The following is a 14,013-nucleotide window of genomic DNA, read 5'->3' on the forward strand; positions in this document are numbered from 1 at the left end:
AGTTGTCAGCACTTTTGGCCGGTGCAGCTCGTGGTCATATTTGTGAACAACAGCAGATGTCCTCGAGTCTACGCAATGCTGTCCTTTATGTCGTCACCACCGCTCTTTCCAATAACCGTAACTTGACTTTTTGTCTCTGTGGCAATGGTGTAGGCCTAACGTAAAGGCCTACGTATGAAAGGCCAGTACATTACCATATTATGTTAGATAGTTGCTTGAGTTTATTAGAGTTTGCATTATCGTTATGTCAGGAAAAATATGTGATATGGTCATATGTGAAATGCTCGCAGACACATGAAACGGAAAGTTGAAAAAATATTTTTTTAAATATATTTAGAAAAAAACTTTTGAAAGGTTGAAAAGATTATTTGGAAAAATACTTTTGAAAAATAATTTCGTATAAAGGGTTAAAATAAAATTTAAAACGTTAAATTTTGAAAGGTTGATAACATTTGCGAACGTTTCATATGTGAATGTGTTGTGTATTTCCTAAACGGCCCCTCATGATAATAGTCAACCTGTCCACCAGATGGAGCTCTCGAAGTCTTCATTCACAGCACATGGCACTAGGGTTATCTCATGATAATTTCATATCGCCAAATGTTTATTCTCAAAAAATCTCCAAAATGTGGACGTCGTGATTAAACAGTTTTCCGTACTTAACTCAAGAAAACGTTAAACAAATAACAGTACACCAAACTAAACTTACGTATCATAAATCACTTTATTGTAAAAACAAATCTGTAAAATGTCTGTACACCCATGTCTCTTACAGGGGATGATTAGCAGCTTTGAGCAGGTGAATCCATAACACGTTTCATTTAAACCCAACATGCTGTACAGTATTTGTCAGGGGCAATTACTATAGGGGCCAGAGTATAGTTGGGCCGGGTTTCCCAGATTCGCTATCTTCTTAGCAAATATGGGAAACCCAGCCTTGGTCATTTCAGTAAGCCTATTTAGCCTGCAACTGTGAAGGCTTCCTATGAAACATCCGCCTCATTCACACACGTCTGATCAAATGTCATATGGAATGTTAGAGTTAAAGGAAGTACCCAGTAGTTATTGTCATTTCACTGTTTAGATTTTTGCTAAAGTATCTTACTCTGGGATTGTTGCTGGTTATGAGCAATAATAGCTTTTGTATGAATACGGCTTTTGCATGTTTTTTCTGCATTTGATAAGATAATGTATTCATTTAATCGCCAAAGTGATACAGAATAGTGGGTTTTAACCAGCCATCTCTTGTTCTGCAGTCAAGTGCTCTAACCACTAAGCTGTACCCCCCTCCTTTCAGTTTTATAATAATTATAATATATTTAATTTACCAAAATATTAGTATTTATTTGTTTACTGTAAAATATAAATCAACTTCAACAGGACAACATAAACAAGAGCCTTCATTAACGATAGCACAATGCTGCATAATTGGAGGATTAGCATACATTTATTTCAGGGTACTATAGATTTGTCTGCAGGCTGAATAACCTACAGTCCTAAAGAAAGTGGTGACATCACAACCGATCCATCTTGGACGCTATGGAGAAAAAAAACTAGGGTCTCAGTTAATCCTATTTCCTAGCCTCTAGTTCTTGCTCATAGAAACTGGTGCTCATGGAGCAGAGAAAGATGGAAAGCCATGAGGTGTATGGCCAAAAATTGTACTTCTAACTTTCTAGGAGGCACATAGAAATGTTGCCTTTATCTACACAATTATTTCCGAGACGCAAAAAGTTGTTAGTGATTGGCCCCTAGTCCTGGTCTTACAAGTGTACACAGACTGAATGCCTCTATTCAAGCCCATGGCACCAACACCAGAACCAGCAACTCAGATGAATGAGTGGTTTAATCAGTGACTGGGGTCAGAGCTGCAGTTAATGCTGGGCTGGAACACATATCCACACCTCGTCCTGCGCCACCGGGCTTCCTAATTGGCCAATGTACCTGTCCGTCTGCACATCTATGAGTTTGATTGACGTGTTGTGATGATGGCGCTGAAAAACAATGTCACTGTTCCTTTTCCATGTACATGCGGTACAACACTGTGACAATGGCTGCAACCAGACCAGGAATGACCCAGTTGCTCCACCAACTGGCGGGAAGGGGAACAACAAGTCAGATTTCAGTGTTCTCTGTCAGAAACAACGTAATCTCAATACAGATACATCAGATAAGGTGTGTCATTGTTTTGAAGAGAGAGAGAAAGAATCTCTTGCAACGTTGATATTGCTAATGAAAAACACTTTGAAAGTGGTTTTAAAACAGGAAAGTGGTGAAAATAAATAGTTGCAGAAAACTTTAAGGTACCTTTGGGTTTCCTTAACTGTTGTCACTATTGAATCCTGGAATAAATGGACAACATAAATATCAACTATGTGAGTTGGTTTGTTAGTAATGAGCTGAACTATGTGACATCAAACTACCAGTTGTAATAAGTTAAATGTATGTTTGTCTGTTTTTTACTTACGGGTGGTTTAGCAATCTTTGGTCTGTCATCCTGTAACAAAAACAAATGTGAGAGAGAGGTATAGAGATGGGGGAGTGGGAGAGAGAGATGGGAGAGAGGGAGGAAGAGGATTGTGAAGGACAGAGAAGAAACATCAGGAAACTTGAGATGAAGCAGACTGCTGAAAAGGGGGAGAGTGACGGAAGGTGGAGAGCAAGAAAGTGTTGAATAATGAATTCATGTTTATGCTTTCAAATGTTAAAATACGGTATTAATTTCGCTTAGCAGATGCTTTTATCCAAAGCGACGTTCAGTACAAGGGTTATTTGAACCTGTGACCTCTATATCCCCTTTACAGTAAGAGCGGACAGTCAATGTTTTGAGTTTGAGACCTTATATACCTTTTATATGAGACACAGTTTAAAGGGGGCAGAGAGAGGAGGGAGAGGGAGGAAGAAAAGAGAACTAGAGGGGGAGACAGAGGGAAGTGAGAAAATGGGATAAAGAGAAAGAGGTGTATCCCACAGTTTGAAGTGTCTTACAGGATGCAGTTCACCAATGACCATGCTGGCAGCCATTTCCCTGGCATCTGACGAGTGTCCCACGTCCTCAAAGCTCTCCGTGGCATCCCCGCCCCCATGCTCACGCAACACTTCCTCGCCACCTGGGTGCTGCAAGGCATGGTGGGTAATAACACAAATAAGGAATCTAGGGTTTCTACGGCCTAAGTTCTGAGGTGTGTTGTTTGTACTGTGTTGTAATGGTATGATTGATATGTTTTGTTGGACTTTATTTCCAATATATTTGTTAGAACGTTTTGAATATATGTTGAAATCAATACAATTAATCATCATGCTCTTGCTTACTATGCTGTCGAATCTCTTTTTCTAGTCTCAAACTCCAGGATTTCCATGGTACAGGTGAAATTTAGTATGTCAGGGGCCAGTCTACTTTGGTCAGATAAAATGCTTTGGGTGAAGGATCGGCAATCTACCTCTTGCTTACCCATGTATATTAATCATTGCCATCAAATCTGGGTTTGGATTGGAGGAGAGGTGAGGGTGTTGGTAAATGTCCTAGTTAATGAAAGTCTGGAGAAAAAAGTACCCTAAATGGACGTCACATGTAGTTTAGTGGAGGGGAATGTTTTGTAGCTTGGTGTCGGTCAGTTGGTTTGGGGATCTGGGAATTGTAGTTTGGTTAATACCGTGTTGTTGGGGGTATACTGTCCTCAACTGCACTCTAGCACTGAGAGGGAGAAAGGAGCCATTCGAATTCGAATCCGTAACATTTAAGTAGGCTGCAACTTAACAGGCATGACACGAAGCCCGGTCTAAGTTGTTCACTGATGTTCCAATGGAGGTTGATACTGTCTAACCTTAAACTATTTTTCTTTCAAACCAATAAGCACCTCCCCCCTTCTTAGTTAGGCTACTTATTTTGAACTTTACCAGGAGGTCAACGTTTGTGACACGCATATTACGACATTCGGCCTTCAACTTCACATCTGTAGCTTTCTCATATTGTTTCCTGGCAAAAAGAAATAATGTTTTAACCTGTTTCTTGTTTCTTGAACAAACATTCACGACATGGCAATGAAAGGGATTATCGATACATGTTTTGTTTACTAATATTTCAGCGTCGCCTAAACCACCTGACTGAAATAATAAAGTGTTTGTAGTGCAAGTTGTCTCACCTCTTCCAGAAATTGTGTCACATCATAGATATTGTGTTGTATGATTATCCATGTACACTTGAACGTATTTCGCTCCTCGATTTCTGACAGCCGATAGTATTTGACAGGATGACCATTTTCGGCAGTTTCCTCCATCTGGGTAGCCTATACTATACCTTTTAATGTACGGCACGAAGTACTTTTTGAAGCGATCAGTGAAATGATCCGCGTCACGAATATCTCGATGTAGTGATAGAAATTTCGCTGCAACATTTAACCTAGATTGTGAAGGAGGACCCAAGTTACAACTGCAGCGCCTAGCACGATTTAGGAACCTCCCATTGTCCTTCCCAGAACACAAGAGATTGCAATAACCTTTCTATGGAGCTTCGTATTGGTGGACAGGCGTGCCAGTCTGTTCATTGCTAGGCAGAGGCTGGGCAACTACTGGGATAAAGTGCATTACAGTTCATCTGATTGAGAAAAAAATGAAGCTGTTTCTCACGCGATGTCGAGTGACAAACACCTATTATCAATGCAATGTAAAACCTACAATGTGGCCAGGTTCTCTTTTTAAATCTGCTACATTACATTTTTACATTACGTTAAGTGCAGTCGTTTACTAGTATTATACAAATAGTTTATCAAAATACACCACTGACAACAATTCATTATGTGACACGTGCGAGTTACAGTCACCGGCGCCTACCAAAGTTTGGCGGGAAGAGATGGTAAAATGTTTGAGTTTGGTCTGACATCTGTAAAGTGTGTCACTGGCCAGTGGTTAGTTGTTTATTTGTATTTTGTAATACAAATTAATTAAATAATTAAGTTAATAATAATAGTCTACTTCGGGCAACTTTTACAAAAAACGTAGGCCTATGTTGAACTGTAGCTTGCAACTTGTCATTTAAAAGCATAAAGACGCAAGTTTCAGTTGTCGTGAATCAAAATGTTTCCCTGGAAAGTAGCTAGCCTAGCTAGTGTGCATGCTAATTAGCGCCACTGTTCGTAATAAATCACTTTGATACCAAGAAAACTCTACACTCAGTGGAAGATGGCTTAGACTAGATGTTAATTCTTGTTTTTCTGTCTTGTATACAACTGTCTTTACATAACTTAAGTAAAGAGATGAGTGTTGGCGTGGACCAGGCACTGTTCTTTGTCAGTCTGCCTGACTTGAGGAAGCTGTGCAGCGTGATTGTGACTGTGCAGGTGGAGGATGTTGAGGAGCTAAGGAACACACAGGTGAAGACCTGCAGGTGAGAAAACCTGAATCTAACTTATCTTCTATCCCACTTTCGGTCTCTATCTCTCTATCCCATCATGACTGCTCATATGCATGCGAAGAATGAACATTATTGAAATGATTATTTTATAAAGATAATCCTGTTTTTCCTAGAGAGCTGCTGTTGCTGTACTCTGAGATCTTGGCGTCTCCTGTGTTGGATTATTATGGAGAGATCCTAGTTGTTATGGCGGTGAGCAGCTACTAGAAAACTATACTATGGTGTCTAATCCTGACCAACATAATTAGCTTTAGGTGTCAAAGTGTGGGACTGAGACTTAGGGGGCCTCGAAAAGCTTAGAATGAACGTGCTGAATTAAAAAAATGGACATAACCAAAATGCGAGGGCTGGGGGTGGTGGGATTGCAATCTCTTTATGGGGCCCAAACTTTTTGGTAGCGCCCCTGGTGATAGATAATATTCTGTCAATCGCTCAGCCAGCGAGCCAGCCAACGACCTGATGTAATACTTCTGCTATTGCGCGACAATCAGATTGTAAACGTTTAGTTGCGTGTGTGTGGAGTTGTGTGCATGTCTACACATCCTTACCAGAGGCATGCCTCCTGTGAGTCCAAATTATCAGTCTGCATTCCAAGCATACTCTGGTGACTGAAGCCGAAGCTCTACTCACGCACATACACGAGGGCTAGATAATGATCGGCTGTCTATTATTAGCGTCATACTGTGCTTTTTCCTTAAAAGCTGTGTTCCTTGTATCTTTTCATATCACATTCACATTATTAGTATTTATAATCTCCCATCTTTACCTTTCAGATCAGTTTCTACAAGAGAGAAGTTCTCCAAACTTATGTACGGAGACACAATCTACAGGTGAGTTAGGCTAGTTAACTGCTTTGCACATTGCACAATAGTCTTAAACTTTTAACTGAGAATTCTTTCACATCCTGTATAACTTTTCATTTTACGTCAGTCAATACCAACCTTTTCCACTTCATGGCCTATGCATAGCTCAAATATAATTGTGCGCGTAACCCTAACCCATTGTCCACAGTATTTTAAATGTATTTGTGTGTGAGTGTCTAGATGAGCCTTCCTCAGAGGGTTCACCCCTCCACCCTCCAGGCTGGGTTGTCCTACTCCCTCCCTGCCAGGCTGGCTCCTGACTGGAACAAGGCAGGGCAGTACCTCCTGGCCGGTAAGTCTACCGGGACGGTTGTAGACTAGAGCACAAATCACTGGGGATTAAGGATGAGAGAAAGAGAGGAACACATGGATAGAGGAAAGGAAGGAATGAGGGAGGGAGGGACTAAGAGAATGAGCGACTGGGTCAGTGAGTTAGTGTGCCTTTGGTATAGCTGTTGACCTATAGAATCCTTCCTCTACAAACTGTCTAGGTGAAAGACTGACAAAACTGATTTGTTTTAGTGGTTTCAAAGGTCTCTCTCTCCCTCTCTCTCTCTCTCTCTCTCTCTCTCTCTCTCTCTCTCTCTCTCTCTCTCTCTCTCTCTCTCTCTCTCTCTCTCTCTCTCTCTGACTTTATCTTGCTCTCTGTATAATGATTGTGTGTGCGTGCGTGTGTTGGTTTTTGATCAGAGTGACTGTGCAGATGTGTGTGTCATGCCTCACCTTCACCTTGGCCCCAGTAGATAGCACCATGTTGTTGAGATTTAAGCTCCCAGACCTCTCTCAAACAACTTGTTCCTATTTTCTTTTATCATTTTATTCCTCTATTTCCTCATTAAACTTCAGCTTCAATAAAAAAACACTTGATTTCTAGTAGATGTATTGAGACACTCGTTTGGATTTTGTAATTTTTTAAATTTTATTTAAATGGTAAGATATTGTTGCGTTGCAGAATAAGCAGCCACCCTGGATAAACACACAGCAGTTCAACCTTGTCGTGTCAGTCCAGTTGTTGTAGCCTTCACTAACAGGAGCAAGGTTAACTTTAGTCTCTAACTAAAGGAATATTACGCTCAAAAACACAGTGTGTCCAATGCTGCCAGAGCTGAGCAGGTCTGAGGTGGGAGTCCTGTGTCAATGTGAGGTACTTGACTTCAGCTCACACTCGGGGGATTCAGAGCTGTATATACACACACGTCCCCCAACTGTTTTATTTCACACTGTGTGTTCATATCTAAAGTTAGTTGGAGGTTGTTTAATGCTGGAGTACACACGCAAACACACACTTTCAGTTCTTTTCTTTTCCTACTGTAACTTCCTGTTCTAAAACTCACATGGACTAAGTTATGTTGCAAAATGGCCACTGTGTGGTGCAATACTCATTGTATACACATCTCTTCTCCGGATTCTAGGAAGGGATTTCCTGTCTGAGTCTGGGAGGCTCAATGCCATTGGTAGGTGTGTGTGTGTGTGTATCTGTATCTGTTAGTGTTTGTGTGCAAAGGATCTACCAAGATACAAACCAGGGCTTTCCTCTTCACACGAGTGAAAAACACACACAATTATGCACACACACAGTAATGTCCTGTACTACACAGTAATGTCGTCCTGTACGACACAGTAATGTCCTGTACTACACAGTAATGTCCTGTACTACACAGTAATGTCGTCCTGTACGACAAAGTAATGTCCTGTACTACACAGTAATGTCCTGTACTACACAGTAATGTCGTCCTGTACTACACAGTAATGTCCTGTACTACACAGTAATGTCGTCCTGTACTACACAGTAATGTCCTGTACTACACAGTAATGTCGTCCTGTACTACACAGTAATGTCCTGTACTACACAGTAATGTTGTCCTGTACTACACAGTAATGTCCTGTACTACACAGTAATGTCCTGTACTACACAGTAATGTAGTCCTGTACTACACAGTAATGTCCTGTACTACACAGTAATGTCGTCCTGTACTACAGAGTAGTGTCGTCCTGTACTACACAGTAATGTCCTGTACTACACAGTAATGTCGTCCTGTACTACACAGTAATGTCGTCCTGTACTACAGAGTAATGTCGTCCTGTACTACACAGTAATGTCGTCCTGTACTACACAGTAATGTCGTCCTATACTGTAGCCTTTGCATGTGTTCCCCTGTCCAGTGATGGAGCTTAACACCAACGAGAGCCAGCTGTGTGTCAGTGTGGAGGCCAACACTGTCAGACTCCCCCCAGCCAGAGTAAGCACCACACCACCATACCACCACACGTCCACACCACCACACCACACCACTCATAGATTTACACGTTTTGATTGTTCCTCTGTTGTTTCCAGCTAGAAGACTTTGAGCTTCCTCCTCTTGTCTTGAGGAAGTTCTTGTCCCAGCCGGACTCTGTGGTTCAAACCCCTAACAACTGGTGCTACATCTTACCCAGGTCAGTGTAGCAGAGGTGGTTAGGGTACTGGAGCTATCCAAGGAATATCTTCAGAAGCTCCTAATGGTTATAGTAAGTCTTTCTGCATTGTGTTCAATGCAGTTATTAGTACAATTGTGTTTGTGTGTGTGTTCTAGCATGAAGAAAGGACAGATAGTGAGAATCAGTCGTCAGCTGCCAAGAGACTGCCCCTTCCAGAGCTACGCTGACCTCCACAACCACTGGAGTAGTCTGGTGGGTCTCAACACACACACACACAAACTGTCTCACTCCGTTGTGCTCTGTCTCTCCTGACCTGAGTCTGTGGGTTGCTGTGTTTTCCAGTATGGCTACCGTCTTCCCCAGTTTCCTGAGCAGGACGTTGTGTACTGCAGCGTCTACTTCAAACTGGTGGGACAAAGGCTCTTCACGTATCCACCTCCACTGCAGTCCTCGACGGAGAGATGAATGAATACATTAAGATCATCGTCTCCATCTTTCTTACCTGCTCCCCTCCGCTCCGCTGAGAAGAAGAGTTCAAACATTTTAAAGAACCTTTGTCCACTATCTCCTGTGTCTCCTTAACTGCCCTCCTTACCCCCAGCTACCCCCTGAGCTGCATCAGAAGTGGGCCAGTGCAGCGCTGTCCCAGGACTGACCTGCAGAGGGCGCTAGGCACCTTCTCCTCAGATCTAAGGGACAAGCTACACAGCATTTGTGGCTTTTCTGTTCGCATGACCAGCAAGCCCTGCTACCACACCAACACACTGCTCAGCACGGCCTCTGCACAGGTACACACACACACACATGGGTACACACACATTCACAAAGCATCTACTGTTCTGTTCGACTTACTTAGAAGTTCATTTTTTACATCTTTGCCGCTTGCCAGTCGACACAGCCATTAAAACCCTACATAAAAGCCAGTATAGCACCGGGGTGCCTCACTGTAGTCCGTGTGAGGGGGTAAAAGTGAAAACAAGACAGTGAGAGGGAGAATGAGAGGAGAAAGAGTGGGAGAAAGAGATAGAGGGAAAGAGGAGATAGATGGACAGACAGACTGCTAGCTAGCTAGCGAGGGAAAGATAATTCTGCTCCCACCTCTGGTGATTTATTTGCTTAATCTAGGTGGATCGTTCGAGCAGAAAGGGGGGCTGAGGGGGGGGGCTCTGGGATAGGAAGTGAGAGTGCGATAAAGAGAGAGGCAGGAACATACACTGTGTGAGCAAGAGAAATAGTAAGAAAGAGAGGAGGGAGTTCTTACTCTCCCCTACTTGGTGAGGTCATACATGGACTGTAGCCTTATAGGTCACACACAGACAGACACACACACACACACACACACTCACACATACACATACACTGGGGCCTGAATCCAGCAGAAGCTGGCTGCTCTCTGTTACAGACTGTTACTACAGTCTGATGAACGATCTGGGAGCTGATTGGAGAGGCTCTTAGTCTCCGATGAGCTGACGCAGATATTACTGATAGGGCTGAGAGAGAAACGCACCCACTAACACACAGACTTGCCAAGTATAAGGCAGTTAATTGAGCAGAAAGACGTGCACAGGCTTGCATGAAGATGAATGTTGATATTTTGGAGGTGATGCAAGTCCTGCGGGGTTTGGTTGAGGCAGTGTTTCCCACACATAGACTAATTTGTGGCGGTGCGCCACAGAATCAACACCGGCCGCCACACATTGCGTTTCGTAAACATTTTTTTTTATCGCTATTTAGGTAAAAACACGCAGCGTATTCGTTCAGCTGCATTTCCTTTCCCTGCTCTCCCTCCGTCTCTTTCACGCACGCGTCTTTCTCACATACACACACAGTCACTACGTCAGCACACGTTAGCAACGATGCATACGCCGTTCTAGTGAGACCGACAGCTACATCAGCGAGCCTTCAGCATTAGTGCCGTAGCTAAAGGTCTAGGAAAGTTGAGGCTACTTTTCGCTAGGTACCGACGGACATGTCTTAATCGAAGGTTCCCCTTCGTTGTTTTGGTGAGAAGTTTCAAGAGCTAGCTACTTACCCGGCGTCATGGAGCCGACCAGTTAAATAGTTATTTAGCACCCTGTATGCAGCGTCGCTACCTGCATATGCAGAAATTATTTGTTTGTTGTTGTTGATTGATTTTGTGAATTATTTCGACCCCCCCCCCCCGGTCTGACATGAAACAACACCCCCCCCCCCCCCTCCCCCCCCCGCCACATATAGCTTTCTAATCTGTGGGAAACACTGTGAGGTGATAAGCGTTGATGTGTTCAAGTGTTGTGGGAGAATCCTTCATGTCACTTACAGTAAAGTCTACACTCTAGACTCTATCTCAAACTCTTTTGCTACTCTTAACTTACAATATTTTTCTCCATCTTGCTCACTCCCAACCCCCCCGCCCCCCACCCTTGTCTCCAGATGTCAAGTGGTAAACCAGTCAACCTGACCACCAAGTCAACCAGCCGCCCCGTCCTGACCCAGCTCCCTGCAGCCCGATCTGTGAAGCCCTCCTTCGGGTCTCAGCCTCTGGCCAGGTGTAGTGATGGAGGTCACAACCTGGACCAGGGAAATACCAGCCAGACCAGAGTCCTGGAGGACCACTCTGCTGGACCAAGGACACAAACAAACCAAACCCAGGCCTGGGCTTCCTCCTTCTCTTCTCTCTACCCCTCCTCTGCTCATCCTCGCTCCAGCAGACCCCCCCAGGAAGCAGGGGCTAGAATAGTGCCCATCTTCAAGAACAAGTCGCTAACCAGACACGTCAACGTCACCCAGTTGCTGGCTGAGAAAAAACAATCCCAACATGTTGGAGGACCATCTCCAGGCCGCAAGATACCAGCTCCTTCCTCGTCCTCCTCTTCCTCCCACAAGAGACCAACTCCTTCCTGGTCCTCCTCTTCCTCCTCACAGCTTCTGTCAGCATCCACCCCTCGCTTCACCCCTCGTCCCCAGCTGGGAGGGGGCTCTCCACACCCCACCCAAGGGGCCCCATCCAGCCAGGGTGTTCCCCCAGGTGGGGTGTATGTGTCTGGGGCTGGAGGAGCCCAGTTCCATACTCTACCTCCACCTGCAGCACTGGGGCCTGCTGATATTCCAAGCAACAGAGGGGTAGGGATAACTTTTGGGATGGGAAAATCCCCTCCAATATGTACACACACGTAGATACAAACACACACACTCAATGTTGGGGTTAGGCCCATTGTGTTATCCTAAAGTGTGATATCTCATATTTCAGGGGGACTGGTTTGAGTCAAAGCCTAAGAAGGCCAAGCCCTCAGTCCAGGATGTGGATGTGGAGAAGTATGCCAGGAGCAACCAGGTACCAGGCCCTAACACCTGGGAGGGAGGGAGGGAGGGACTATTTAACTGTTTATATCTCTCTCTCTGTAGCTGTCGAAGGTCAACACAGCTACTCTGCAGGCTTGGTTGAGGGAAAGGGGCGTGACTGTGCGATCCAAGGACAGGAAGAATGAGCTGGTGTCAAAGGTCATGGGCATCCTGAGTGAAGCTTAAGTCATGTTGGTGGTTGTTTTACTCCTTCTTTGTTACAGTTTGCTGTATTTACTTGTTACTTATATGTCATCACCTACTTATTTAAACAATGAACAATTGATAAAGGGGTGTTATTATCTGGTGGCCACATCTTGTTATTTAGTTGTTGTTTGTGTGTGTGTGTGGCATTCCTTAGTCCTGTCCGTCTCCAACTATCACACAGTACTGAGTCAAACTTATGAAAATATTCCCTTTTTAACTTTCATCACAACTCCCAAAATCTCTCATGTCTCTCTCTCTCACTCTCTCTCTCTCCCATATCAACAGCCTCCCAGCCTCTAAGTCTTTCAAGGGGGCCAGCCTTACTGCACAGCAGCCCCTCTCATGATTTATTCATCCAGTAGTTTTAATGGCCTCTCCAGATAGAAGGAAGCGTGGTGTTCAGACACGGGTCACTGGAGGTTAGGATCAGCCTGCTTTCCTCCTGGTTTCACTGGTGGTGCTGTTGGTGTGGAGGTACGGCAGGGTTAGGGAGAAGCGAGGGCACTTCTCTCAAACATCAAAGACGGTAATAAGAAACAGACCCTGCCCGTTTCTCTCTCCGTTCTACCGTCTTCTCCGAGCTGTTTTGTTCTGGAAGCGAACTGTTAATCGTTAGTGCCGTGGCTATGTGAGTATGCTCTGAGTATATCTGTAACAGTGAGAAAGCTGTTTCAGGAGACTCTGTGGCATCAGGTTCGGTTTCCTGTCACACAGAAACACATCCGCAGGTGTGTGAGATGACACCACAGCTTGAGGTGTGTGTGTGTGTTTGTGTCTGGGGTCAGAGCATGACTCGGCACGCTTGTGAGCTCAGCTGGAGGAATGTTCTGCTCTCTCAGCCCTGGGGGTGCAGCCTCGTTACCTTTGAACCCCTAAAACACACACATACAAACTCCTACAATGTTACCAGTCACCTCTGTAGTCTAATGCATGGGTTCATGGCTAGTCAAGTCTCATCACTGTCTCATCATGGTGTGTTTGTGTGTGTGTGAGAGCCCTTTGATCCTTTTTGCTCAGGCAAAGCACTCATTAGTGTCAGTCAGAAACTTCTAAATATACTGCGGAACTGTCAATTCACCATTTCACCTACAAATACCATAACATCCATGGTCTGATATTTTCCTCTGTTTCTGTCTGGGAGGTATTGGGGCCGTTGTTCTGTGTGTGTGTGTGTGTGTGTGTGTGTGTGTGTGTGTGCGTGTGTGTGTAAATAGTGTAGCTGAAGGTGTGTCTGGGTTTTCATCTAGACGTTTCATGTGTTTGAAAAGCAGCAGAGCAGAGTGGAGAGTAGGTAGAGAGAGAGGCCTGGCCAGGGCCCCATATTAAGGGGTGCAGTGGAGTGGAACAGTCTAGGGTCAGGTTGTAAAGAATCCCACTCTGTGTGCGTGTGTGTGTGTGTGTGTGTGTGTGTGTGTGTGTGTGTGTGTGTGTGTGTGTGTGTGTGTGTGTGTGTGTGTGTGTGTGCGTGCGTGTGTGTGTGTGTGTGTGTGTGTAAATAGTGTTGCTGAGGGATTACTGTACTTGGTTCCACATGAGAATCATATTCTGTAGGTAGTCATGGCAGTGTATTATGTTTATTATCGTCCCGTTTTTCTCGAGTTTTAGCTGGGAAGTCAATTATTTGTATCATCTTGTCCTCTTTCTATTTCTCACTCTCTTTCTGCCCCCACCACTCACACTTTTGATCCCTGTTATTTGTATTGTATTCACACACACCAAACATGCACATTGGAGAGTAGTTCTTTAAGATGCTTCCGGATCTTTAAAAGCCAGCGGAATGGAAAATAGTCTAAA

The 14,013-nt window shown here is 44.2% G+C and overlaps 2 protein-coding genes across 2 annotated transcripts; one reads left to right on the top strand and one right to left on the bottom strand.

Moving 5' to 3' along the window:
• Positions 1 to 700: 700 nt before the first annotated feature.
• Positions 701 to 4,480, bottom strand: LOC124470497 (cytochrome b5). The gene is made up of 5 exons (XM_047024414.1): positions 4,143 to 4,480; positions 2,989 to 3,117; positions 2,468 to 2,497; positions 2,308 to 2,342; positions 701 to 2,092 (listed from the first exon to the last, which is right to left on the bottom strand). The coding sequence occupies exons 1-5, from the start codon at positions 4,275 to 4,277 to the stop codon at positions 2,008 to 2,010; spliced, it is 414 nt and encodes a 137-aa protein (XP_046880370.1). The 5' UTR covers positions 4,278 to 4,480; the 3' UTR covers positions 701 to 2,007.
• Positions 4,481 to 5,252: 772 nt separating this feature from the next.
• On the top strand, positions 5,253 to 12,392 carry LOC124470336 (uncharacterized protein C18orf63-like). The gene is made up of 13 exons (XM_047024176.1): positions 5,253 to 5,383; positions 5,524 to 5,602; positions 6,184 to 6,240; positions 6,454 to 6,565; positions 7,686 to 7,727; positions 8,437 to 8,513; positions 8,609 to 8,709; positions 8,847 to 8,943; positions 9,034 to 9,119; positions 9,293 to 9,479; positions 11,104 to 11,793; positions 11,921 to 12,004; positions 12,076 to 12,392. Exons 1-13 carry the CDS (start codon positions 5,253 to 5,255, stop codon positions 12,196 to 12,198), a joined length of 1,866 nt encoding a protein of 621 aa, XP_046880132.1. The 3' UTR covers positions 12,199 to 12,392.
• Positions 12,393 to 14,013: the final 1,621 nt, after the last annotated feature.

Source organism: Hypomesus transpacificus, chromosome 8 (genome assembly GCF_021917145.1).
Source record: "Hypomesus transpacificus isolate Combined female chromosome 8, fHypTra1, whole genome shotgun sequence".
Lineage (NCBI taxonomy): Eukaryota > Metazoa > Chordata > Actinopteri > Osmeriformes > Osmeridae > Hypomesus > Hypomesus transpacificus.

Excerpts from the sequence above, each read along its gene's own strand:
- LOC124470497 (XM_047024414.1), bottom strand. The coding sequence starts at position 4,277 with ATGGAGGAAACTGCCGAAAATGGTCATCCTGTCAAATACTATCGGCTG. Across the intron at positions 3,118-4,142 it reads TGACACAATTTCTGGAAGAG|CACCCAGGTGGCGAGGAAGT; the intron begins GTGAGACAACTT and ends CATGCCTTGCAG. Across the intron at positions 2,093-2,307 it reads ACAGTTAAGGAAACCCAAAG|TTGGTGGAGCAACTGGGTCA; the intron begins GTACCTTAAAGT and ends CCTTCCCGCCAG.
- LOC124470336 (XM_047024176.1), top strand. The coding sequence starts at position 5,253 with ATGAGTGTTGGCGTGGACCAGGCACTGTTCTTTGTCAGTCTGCCTGAC. Across the intron at positions 6,241-6,453 it reads TACGGAGACACAATCTACAG|ATGAGCCTTCCTCAGAGGGT; the intron begins GTGAGTTAGGCT and ends GTGAGTGTCTAG. Across the intron at positions 9,480-11,103 it reads TCAGCACGGCCTCTGCACAG|ATGTCAAGTGGTAAACCAGT; the intron begins GTACACACACAC and ends CCTTGTCTCCAG.